Genomic DNA, 12,277 nt, shown 5'->3' with positions numbered 1-12,277 from the left:
CATGCCCAAACATTCTCATTTCCTTTGGCATGATATTATATAGGTCAGACATAAAAAGGCAGAACAACACCATTTAAACACAAACCCTGGACTCTATTACAATAACAAAATGGAAGTGAAACATTATGTTTCAGCACAGAAAAATTCAAGACAAACAGCAGCCTTCTAGTTTCTGTATATGCAGGAGAATTTTGATTACTACACTGTTTATTTCAAAGGTCATGCATCACAGAATGATGACAATTCAGCAGTTAAGCATAAATATATGGGCTTTTGACTGAAATCAGAAGAATGGAGAAAGAATAAAAAATATGATCACTTTCTCTCTGACAAAATACTAAGTTTTTATTTGCCTTGTTATGTTACTGACTTCCCTTAAAATTCTGGTTTTAATCCTTTTTCAGCAAGCTGGCTTAGCACCCACAGAAAGCCACGCAAATCTATGCTGAGATTTTTAACTCCAAAATTAGCATTCCAAGACAATCAACAATTTTTTCAAAGACTGTACACAACACAATACAGGCAGACTATAATTGTCTACCACAAATGTAGCAACTATATATTAATTAAATATGGTATTAGATGAAATTAAATCATGAGTCAAGTGGAAAACAACTTTCAGATTTTCAGGCATACACACTGCAAGATGCTTCATTTTCCTCCTGGAAGAATTTCATTCTCTATTGTTGTAAAATTAGTTAAGCCAACAACATTTATGGGATAAAGAGCATGTGTTTCTTTTCCTGAGTCCAAATGTAAAAACCCTATTTAATTGCTAGAAGAAAAAATAAGTGCATAGGAAAGCAGTGATGCAACTCAAGTTTCTATTCCCTTTGCCTTCAGCTGGATAAATGGCTAAACAGACAAGGTTTGAATCAGTCTGGAGTAAACAGCCCAGCAAGGGTGGAGCAGGAGAAGAGAGAGAAAAAACAGAACATGCCATCACAAGATAATGACAGATTATCTTCTTCCTCATACATATTCTATTGCAGTTCATGTGCTGCCATGATGGGCTCTGCAAGGTGCCAGCTGCCTTCTAGTTGTGAGGGAAGACACGCTTTGCAGAGTGCAAGAAGTGAAAGAAATATTAACACATGCTTTAAATGCTGGAAGGGTGGTAGGAAAGGGTAAGATATTGCTGCTTCTTTTGCCAATTCAGAGTATCAAGGGAAAGAGACATAGTTTGTCACTTGCTTAAACCATGAACCTAAATTTGGCAAGAAAACTGACAGCTCTGCTTTAGAATAGAGACCAAAATATACCATCAGCACAACTACTCTGCCCTTTAAAACACAAATCCAATGCCTTTTATTATCATCTTGTAAAGAAGGCCTACTTTTTTACAAGATGATAATAAAACTGCTTACAAAAATATCTACTGGTGTCAGGAGATATTTCCATCTTCTCTTCCACTTCCCAGCTGACTGTGATCCAGATGATGATCCAGAGTCACCCAGTCCAACACAAAGCATTTCTAATTGAGGATCTCAGAGCTGCTAGATACCTGCTTCCCCAGGTATTGTTTTCATCTATCTTAATTCTACCTGACCTTCTTTCTTTTCCCTGTTTGACTACACTCTATTTAAATATTAAACTTGTTATTTCTGAAGTCCCTAATGATCCATCTCCAGTATCAGGGAGCTCAATTCTCACCAGGACTTTACCCTCTACAATTCCAAATGCCAACTCTCTTTATGCTACTTCTTCAAGATAGAGAGGATTAGAAAACATTTTTTGTAAATATCTCACAATGCACAGGCAGCAGAGTTTGCTTTTGAAAGAGGCAAAAAAAAAAAAAAAAAAAAAAAAAAAAAAAAAAAAAAACCACAACAAAAACCCAACCCAACCAACCAAATAAAAACCCAAACCAAAATCCACACACCCTTTTTTGAAGCAGATGACAATTTCAGTGGGGATGAGGGGAAGCAGGGAGGAACAGATAAAGACAAATTTAATTTCTTAGAAGACTTTAAAAAGCCTCATTCCTATATAAAAAAACCCTCTTGAGGCAGGAGTACTTAGCTACACTCAAACTGAAGTCACATACTCTGTGGTTCAGATTCACTGAAGACAAAGACAGATCTCAAGCCTGAAAATTTGAACCAGAAGAGAAATCTCAAGACAGTAAATAACAAACCCAATGCCTGTTAATTCTCTTCTTCTGTATCACTGAAGCACATACAAAAGTGACAAGATGCAATAAATACATTTATCATTAAAGAATGACATCCGCTGCTGGGATTTTGTAATTAAAAACTCAATACAGCTAAAAAAAAAAATCAACATGATGACTAGCAAAGGCAAATAGAATTATTTATAAAGCTTAGTTCTGCTTCTGAAAAGACAGAAAAAGACAAAATGACATGTATGCCATTTCTCTTACTTCATTGGCATACACAAAAATAAATCTGGAAAAGAAACTCATTGGTCTTCATAAAAAAAAAACCAGAAAAATAAATTTATTAGAAAAATAAAATAAGGAAACAAAGGGCTAGGAAGAGAAGCTGTGGCTACAGGCATATTCTGAATGTATAAAAAATGTGAAAGCACACAAACAAGAAATCTTTAGTGCAACAAGATCAGAATTATTCACAAAAATTCCTGTCAGACTTCCCTCTGCACAGGCAGAAACATGGCACTTTCCCCCACTTCAGAACATATATTAAACTGTTTGATATCAGAATAGCTCTTGATAGAAGATTCAAGTTGTGCTCTCATGTTAGAGTTGAAAAAGGAAACAAAAACCCCCACAGCAGATAGGTAACAGACAGAAAACTATCTCAGATAGAAGTCCTTCCAGAATTGGCATGTGCTGCCTCTGGAGTCCTGTGGCAGGGAATTTCAAGGCTCCATCAGTTCCCAGCAGATTACCAGCACAATCAGCAGGGTCAAGAGCCTTTATTAACAATTCTGTCAGGACTAGAGATTGTTACACAGGCTCTGCTAGGCAGAGAAGAATCTTAACACTAATCTGCAATGCGTGCATTTTACCAGCCTTCCTTCGCCCAGCTGACAAAGAAGAATCATTCAAGATTAAACTCTGAGGCAAATGACCCATTTTAACAGAAACACCTTGTTGCACATATTGCCATAAAACACCAACTGACCTTGAAATGCCTGGTAATTATGTCAGAGGGGTGTATGGGGACACTGAGTGCTAACACAAGCAATGCAGGTGACACAGGAGACGGGGGACAGTGTTGGAGACAAGGGGCAGGATCTGCCTGCATTCTGCCAGCACCAACAGGCCTTGGAAACATGCACCTGGATAAAGGCAGGGCTCATGGGCCCATGCAAGGGAAAAGCTTTTCAAGAGACCAAGAGCATAGGTGCAGGTTGCCTGGGGACCCAGCTGTGAAAGTGCCATCCACAGGGACTCTCAAAACAAGGCCCTGGGAAACCTCTCTAACTTTGAGGCTGGCCCTTCCTGGAGAAGGAAGCTGAACTAGATGACCACCCTATTTTTTCCTAGAATTGTGAGCAGGACCACAGCTTTGGAAATAATTTTGACATTTTGAATTTTGTAAATATTGTACTATGAAGAGAATCAATGCAGCTAACGGGCAAGTTCAAGACACAGAGAAAAGAACAAAAAAGAAATAATACCACATTAGCCCAAGTCTGTGACTCAAATTTAACCACCAAGTTAACTTCAAAAAAGTAATCAATGTATCTTCAGGTGATTTTTCATAAATGATCAATGAATGAAAAGTCCTGTAAATGCTCTTTCTAGAGAAGAAAGAAAAACTTAAGAGCTTATTCAAAGTTTTAAAACAAATGCAGGATAATCATTGCTCCCTGTTGCGATTTAACCCCAGTTCCAACTAAGCTGCCCAGCTGCTTGCTCTTTGCCCCACTCTCCCTGCTGGGATGGGAGGATAGGGAGGAGAGCTGGAAAAAGGCAGATCCTGCAGGCTGAGATAAAAACAGTTTAATAACTGAAATAAAGTAAAACCTTATAACAATAATAACAACAAAACAAATTGGGTTTTTTGTAAAGTTTCCATGCTTCCACAGAGATGAATACAATCCTTTACACAACTATTGAGTTTTTCAACTTTATACCAGTGAACAATTTCAGATTTATGAATGCTTCCCTTAAGAATGCCCAAAAGCTCAGAAGTCTTTGTCAACAAGGTCTCCATGTTGTTTGTTTTTCCTTTTTTTAATTCCTGAGGACAATAAAACAAGTTAAAATATTTTGCCATGGGCTTTCTATTTAAATGATGCCATCACTTTTGGGAGCCACAAGGCCACATTAAGCCTCAGTCTAGAAAACTTCCTCTCTACAGGTTACTGACATCAATGCATAAAGACATTGAGAAGAAAAAAATATTTGTAGAAGACTGAGATATAATACAGAGTTGTTTAATGAAAATTCTAATACCTTTAACCATCTCCTAGTGCAAACCAGCAGATGAATGTATGCCAAATCTTAATGGACTTGCTGGTGTTCTGCAGCTCAGCAAAGGTGTGCTTTTGCCAGGAAGTGGCTGTGTCAAGTTACCTCATTCAGACTCCCACTTGCCAACGAGGATTCTGGTGCCATATTCACAATCTGGGCACAAGACAGCAGAGCTTGCACAGAAGTCAAGAGTCCAAGAATTGAAAACAGGTCAGAGCAGACAGAATTATATTATTCAACTTCTAGTGAGTTTTTTTAGTGGACTCAATAGAAGAGGGAGACATTTCAATTTACTATTTCATTTTGGAGACACTATCAAGAAATAAGACTCTTAATCAGGAAGCGGAATTCAAAATGAGAGAGCAGAGATTACAAAATAATTTTTATTTTTTGGTTTGTTGAATCAATCTGCCACTTCCATTGCTCTTGGCTAGCAGGCTGTAGGTGTACTTCTGTCTAGAGACAAGTATCTGAAAGGCCAACACTCAATTGATGGCACACTCAGCCTCAGTATAACCATTCTTAGCTTTGTCCACCTTGCTAAGATGAACTCAAGAGATTCTTGAATTTAGCATCACAGAAGTACTATGAATAAACAGATCTTACCCTCCTGCCTCTAGATGCTACAAAAATAGAGCATTATCCACTGCTTCAACAGCTGTTCTGCATTTAAAAGAGATTCCTCATTCAAAAAAGGAAACAAACAAAAAATAAACAAACAAAAACCCCTCAAACTAAAACAATTAAAAAACAAAACCCAAACAAAATCCTAAAGAATCCCCCAAAATCCAAACACAAACCAACTCCAAAACGTTCAAGGAATAAACAAGCACAGCTCTACTTTCATAGCCTAACCAGACTTCAGTTGTTCTTTGAACACTGCAAATCACAGAAGAAATGCTCTATTAATTGTCACAGTAAGTGCCTATGCCATCCAATATTCTGCCTTCAGCAGCACAACAGGAAGTGCTCCTCACAGAACCTACAGAATGTGTCTGGTACTGGCATTTCTTATTAAAATGGGAAGATTAGCATCTCATTTACTCAAACCTGTGTATTGATTCAGGTTTAATAAACAAAAGAATTACTTAGAATTAACCCTGCCAATAAGGGGATCAATTTTCATTAACATAAATGCCTTCAGAACTTATTTTTGGGAGAGGCAAGTTATGAGAAATGTAAAGACAATACTATAATTATAATCCTATCTCACCCAGCTAGCACCTTGCTGACTATTATAGACAAGTCATGACTTAAATATCCTATGGAGTAGGGAAAAAGCTGCTTCAGAAAATTAGAGAAAACATTTCTTAACTTATTACTAGACTTCATTAAGCCAAAGAAAAGCTTTTGCCAGCCATAAGTAGATGTGAATGGACACATCATCTTGGGTGTGTAGCTTACAGCTTCTCTTAGTGTAAGACTGCTTTTAACTGAATAAAAGAAAACATGCAGGAAACAGCTAGAAGTATACAAATCTAATATTTGGCAAATAGATTTCAAACGTTACATTTCAACTCTGTAGCAGAAATGGTTATTATTACCACCTGATGCAGTAATAATGTATTGTCCAATTGCACAAAACAAAAAGGAAGGGAGATGAGGAAGAATTCACTCTACTTTTCTTATGAAGTCTTGAGAATTTTTCACTTATATCCTCATTTTCCAGAATGATCAGCAAAAACAATCATTCAGAGCTCTCAGTTTAGCAGAGCAAGTATTGAAAGTTACTCATTTCAGGACTAGAATTGTATCCAGTTGTGCTAACTGTAGAATGGAAATTACTTACATTAAAATATCTTATTGAAAAAGTGACACATTCTTGATCAACAGCATACAAATACTCTTCAAGTATGAATGAGAGCCACCCTCAAACATGGAGTCAATCAAGCAACACAAGAGATGACCATAAATCATAGGGTGAAGGGGAAAATTTTAAACTATATTTTCAGTAGTAAGTGCAATGGTTGTTCAAAAAATATAAAGAGAAATCAGGTACAGGGAGAAGAAATATATTTAATCTCATCACCTGAAATCAGTGAGCGTTTGGCTACAGTCTCTGTCAGATCTGTTACATTCTGCAGACAAGCAGAGTGGAAAAGGCAAACAGGCTCAAAGGCTCATGGAAAGAACAGATTCCATACCCCAAAGGAGGTCCATTGTCAGCTGCCAATCCTGCAACTGTCCCCTCACTGATCACCTTCCTTTACACTTGTACACGCACAGAACTTCAGAGGGCTCTGTCGAACCCAACAGATCCAGAAGTTCATACAATTTTATGTATTTACTTCAAAAAAAGTGATCTACACTCAAACTACATTACAAACGTGCTCTACAGAAAGAAGTGATACAACCACCTTCCAAGTAAAAGATCTCAGTAGATGATCTGTCTAATCCACTGATTGTAGTAGGACCGACTGAAGTATCAATTTCAGCAACTATTTCAGAGAGGTACTGAAATCTACATAAAAAAATTCTCACAAGAATCTCAAACATTTGTTTTTGAACTCCAAACCTTTCTACAAGGTTTTGCCAGACTGAATACAAGTGAAGAAATTACTTCTGCTAGAAAAAGATTAAAGTTTGCTCTGGCCTGCAACATCCAACAGATGAGAGCATTTAGCTACAACTTGTTTCTGTCAGACACACAGTGTTCATTTCCTCCCTTCATGGCTCTGCTGGCAACATGGGCAAAGAGCAGTAAGTAGCCACATACCAGTCCTGAAAACATTAATCATCAGGAGAAAGCTATTTTAGGTTTCTTGGGTAATATTTACTTGCAGATTATGCAATTGTAAGCTATTGCTTCAAATACCCATAAAGGATATATTTAATGTTAAATTTAAGGTTAAAGGTATACAGACTATCTTATTTTTACTTTAGAAAACACAAAAATGTTTATGGCAATTGCTCAGACTTTTGTAGTTTTTATTTTGCTTTTAGTTTATTCTTGTCCAAAAATAAAAATAAAAATCTCATGCTAACCAGTTAAATGTATTACTGAAACAGAATAATATATTGTATGGATAGTAAAGTAGCAACAGCTTTAACTTGATCTAAAACTCTTCTCCTATTTTTCTGAAAATCAGACACAGATATATTCTTAACTTTTAATTACAAAGTTGGATGAAAAGCTGTTTGAAAAACCATTTTCCAAGAGTACTCAGATGTCCCCTACCAAATGGGAAGAACATGTACTTCCAGGTTCAAGAGCTCACATCTTTCTTCACACTAGACAAGGTTGTAGAGAAGTGATTCCAAGCTACAGAAGGATTGGGAGCACCTTGGAGGACAAAATTATAATTCAAGATAATTTTGATAAGTGGAAGGAGTGGTTTGGAAATAGGATGCAGTTATGTAAGTATAGCTGCAAAGCAGGAACCTACAACAGTACAATTATAGGATGGGAACAACTGAGTAGGCAGCAGCTCTGCAGAGAAAGATAGAGCTACAGTGAATCACAGACTGCATGAGTCAACAATTCTAGGCTGAGGCAGAAATGGCAAACATCATATTTTAGTGAATAAATCAGAGTATTATAGGTTGGAAACATGAAATAATTTTTCAAATTTACCTTGTATTAGTAACGGTTTAGCTAGACCAACAGATCTAGATTTAAGTACAGAGCTCATGTAAACCAACCACAGGAAAAAATTATACAAAAAACCAACCAAGCAAAAAAAACCCAAAACAAACAACCCCAAACCCCTAATAAACACAGAGAGCAAAAAAAGTTTGACCTACCAAAAAGAAAAAAAGTCTGTTTTGTCTAAGCAATATAACAGACATTGCTTTTATTGTATGAAAGGGGTTATAAAAATGTAACATGCCCACCATTCTCAAAAGCACCAGGAAGAGGGCAAGTAATGGCTTAACAAGGGAGCAAAAGACATCAAGATTCTGCTCAAACATCTAAAAATAAATAAGGTCCAAACTGACTAAAAGACATGCCGTTGAAAGTCTATAATTAGTGATTTTCAAAAAACAGGCTAAACAAACATCTGTCAGGAATGATGTATATTTAGTTCAGCCTGTCTTTAGGAACATGGATGAATAACAAATTTTTCAGGCACATTTTCTATTACTACAGCAGACTGAGAAGGCAAAAACTTCACATTCCAAAACAGTGAAACACAATTCTCATCCTTTAGAAATAAAAAGAGCACAGACTACCACAACATCAAGACATTTTTCAACTTATTTCTATGAAGTAAGTCCCATCATACTTTTAAGTTGAAGGTTATAGCGTCTATACAGTTCACCCAGTTCTTTGGGAAGAAATTTTTCTATACTGAAAAACCAGCATTGGGAGACAAGGCTGAAATTAAGTATTTACAGATTTAATTTCTAAAGTCAAACGTTCCCCCTTTTATACTTCACACTTGTTAATTTTCTCCCTTTCAGTTACTGCAAGTTGTGTCACTTAAACAATTTGATTATTACAAAACATTTAATCTGACATGTCCTAACACTGATATAAAATCCTACACCCTCAATATTTAAGTATGAATTCCTTCTTCAATTAGTATTTCTTAGCCAATTCTTCATACAAGATGCCACCAACATGACTGTTAATACATTCTTACTCTCCTATGACACCTCACTAATAGGACAACTTCTTTTGACCTGCTTGTGTTGTGCGTCAAACTCTACACTTGCAGTTTAACCAAGGACAATAGCAAAGGACAATTTTTCTCTGAGTTTTTGGACCCAGGTATCAATGAAACACCAGAAGTCATTATTAATGGTAATGAACAGTACCTATTCTAAGTATTTTTCAAAGCAAATGCACAACACATAGTCAAGCTGTATCCACAACTCCGATTGTATTGAAATATGGTTTTAAGACTGTGAAAGCCATCCACTGAAAGATGCACCCTTTGATACATAAAGAGTTGGATTTCTTTAATGGATACATGATTGTAACAACCTATGCTTTTCCTTAATGAAAGTGAACTGCATTACTTTGTTTCATAGGGAAAAACCCTTCATCTTCCCCTGCAGGCTTAGGGAACTTCAATACTTCAAGCATAAAAAAAGAAATAAAATGTGGCACCCATAAACACACTAATCATCCTTTGTCTTTCTCTGTACAAATGTATATAGCAATAGTTAGAAGACATGACTGAGGCTGTGATTTATTCCTAAGAACTAAAATAATTTAACCAACCCAAACTTCCTTCCTTCTTGGAAAAGGTGAAGGTCAGTTCTTCTGTTTCACTCCAAGGATAAAGGAAGCATTTGTACCGCAGACATGCAAGTCCTGAATACTGTCTTTCCCTACTTCAGCCAAACTTTTCTTTGACCTTTCTAGTTACATTAACCTAGTGGAAGGACTGGGACCAGAAACACTACAATGAATTGGGACCACACACTACAAATGTGTGTGCTTACCTCTCTTCCTACTGTTACATTACTGCAGGGATTAGAGAGCAGACGGAGCAATTATTCCCCCTGATCATGTTTTATTTGAGCATCTCAGAACAATCCCAGTCATGAAAGAGTCAAGGAATTTGTTTTGGATGACACTTTTTATAAAAAGTAGCAGAAAAGTTCCCTGCAAGTGGCTTTACACATGCAATAGAAACTCAACAAGTATGAATCAAGACATTTCAACCATAGGTTGGGAATCCGTCAAACTCCAGTAGAAAAAAGTTTTCAGGTTAGAAGGCTGGGTTATATAATTGCACAAGCATTGTACACTCAGAATCCTATGAGTAAACCCTATGGAACCAAGCTACCTAAAAATATAATGATCTCTGAAAATGTTCAATTAGGTACTTCCAAGAATTTTCCCTACTGTTTTACCTCTCATACCTGCATAGCTAATAAAGCCATATATCAAAATATTATTGGTCCAGATTTCACAAAGAAAAGCAAGTAGAGTTTACTGACAAATCTTTATATGGAAACAATATTTTTATATTTTCTTTCTTTTTAAAGTGATGCACTCACTGAAATTTCACTAGATTCAAGCACTTTAAAAGTGACTTTTTGGAAGCATTGCATCAAATATGAGTTCCCAGAAATGTGTCCCACAAAGACATGCTAAATACATCCTAACCCTGGCTAAATACATAACAGCACCCTGGCCCTAAATGTAAAAGGTGCAGTACTCCATAAGAAGGAACCTTTTCCTGTTATTTTTTAAATAAACAATGGCAAAAGTACTGATTGTTGATATGTACCTTACCTTTCAAAAAACCCCATTATTTTTAATGAACAGAATATTAAATTATTACAACACTACAGCTATACTAAAGCCAAAACCCACAAACAATAAGCAAACAACCCCAACTCCCCCCCAAAAGCTAAAAAAAATTAATTAAAAAAAAAAACTAAAAAAAAAAATCCAAAACAAACAAACAAAACCCAAACAAAAATCCCCCAGCTTGGTAAATTTTCAAAATGCTTCCCTCAGAAGACCTCTGCAAGTCTGGTATTCCTCAAGGCCAAATAATATTTCAGGCACAGAATAATAGGTCTGGTATTCCTCAAGGTCCAAGGTTTTCAACGACAGAGCACTGATGCCTTTTGGAGGCATTACAAATCGATTCCATTTACACTTACAGACAAGGAGAGCCTTCTGTATTGTGCAGGCCGAAACCTGGCACTAAATGCTCTTTTCCCTGAAACCCTTCTTATTGCTGAACCACTCAAATGGCTACAGGCTACTGTCACACATGTCAGAACCCATTTCCATTGCTAGTCCCCAATTCTGCTCCTAAGCAATACCAGGAAAATTTTCAAGATGACAGACGTAGATTGCTGGGGTTTTTTCACATTGTAGAAGTGTGACCAGAGTAATAAATAAAATACTATTTATAGAGATCGATTCACTCAAGGAAAACAATATGATGCCAATACACAAATTTTTTTTACTGATGGAAACAGTGGGACTATTCCAAAAAAACTAAGTGTTATTAAGGAAAAAGAAAACATCTCACAAATGGTAAGAGATCTTAAGGATAAGGGAACAGACCAAAAGCATTTCCCACACATCTCCCCCCCTTCTCCGCTCCTCAGGGAATGGCTCTCACGTCCTCAGTAGCGAAGCAACCAAGCAGGAACCAGCATCAAAGAAAGGGAAGAAGGAGACGCCACCTACCTGTCCCAAAGGCTTTGGCCACCAGCCAGGCCAGATTACAGGCGATTTTCGCTCGGGAGAAATCATAATGGTCAAAGGGTTTGATGGCAGGAACAATGAAAGTCTTCCTCATCTCCTTGGCGTCTGCGGCATCCCCCATCTTCTCACAGGACCCCCGGCAATTGAGAACTTACATGGTTGTTTCTCCGTCCTCCTCCTCCTCCCACGGCCGGGAGAGCCGGCTGTAAATACGCCGACAGCAGCTGAGAGCAGCGCCGGACCCAGCTGTCCGTAAAGGGCTAACACCGCCTCCCGCCTTTCTCTGCACAGGAATGTAGCCGAGTCCGAGTGTCCTCTTCTTCCTCCTCCTCGCTCTTTGTCTCAATTCACTCACGCCGCCGTCCCTCCGCCTCCGAAGAAATGCCCCCGGCGGCCCCGGCCCCGCGTTCCCTGGGGAGACCCCGCGGCCAGGGCTGGGCGCCCCAGGCGGCCGCCAGTGCCCCGGCCCGGGGCGGGAGCCGCCGGCAGGGCCCCCGCAGCCGCCTCAGGCCGGGACGCGGCCCTTCCCAGCGCCGGGATGTCAAAATGCCGTGGTCCAGCCCCAAAACGCCGCACGGCCCCGCACCGTCCCAGCGGCGGCCTCTGCGGGCCGGGAGCAGAGCCGGCTCCCCAACGCTGCCCGGCGGCCCCGGCCGGCCCCCGCTGCCCGCGCCGCTCGGCGATGCCGCTGCGGTTCTCCACCCGCGGCTGCCGCACTGGATGGGCGAAGGCGGCTGCGCATGTGC

General features: G+C 38.7%; 1 protein-coding gene across 4 annotated transcripts in view; it reads right to left on the bottom strand.

Moving 5' to 3' along the window:
* Window positions 1–11,957, bottom strand: part of CAMSAP2 (calmodulin regulated spectrin associated protein family member 2) — a 79,628-nt gene extending 67,671 nt beyond the window's left edge. For 2 of the 4 annotated variants that reach the window (XM_063165551.1, XM_063165553.1), the window contains exon 1: window positions 11,514–11,957. In XM_063165551.1, coding sequence (XP_063021621.1) covers window positions 11,514–11,652 — 139 coding nt within the window. In that variant the 5' untranslated portion in view covers window positions 11,653–11,957. The remainder of the gene's footprint in view (window positions 1–11,513) is intronic. The other 2 variants (XM_063165552.1, XM_063165554.1) reach the window with 1 other exon arrangement.
* Window positions 11,958–12,277: the final 320 nt, after the last annotated feature.

Source organism: Melospiza melodia, chromosome 11, assembly GCF_035770615.1.
Source record: "Melospiza melodia melodia isolate bMelMel2 chromosome 11, bMelMel2.pri, whole genome shotgun sequence".
In the NCBI taxonomy this organism is placed as follows: Eukaryota; Metazoa; Chordata; class Aves; order Passeriformes; family Passerellidae; genus Melospiza; species Melospiza melodia.
The sequence above is the reverse complement of the archived record's forward strand: the minus strand, read 5'-3'. Positions and strand labels throughout refer to the sequence as shown.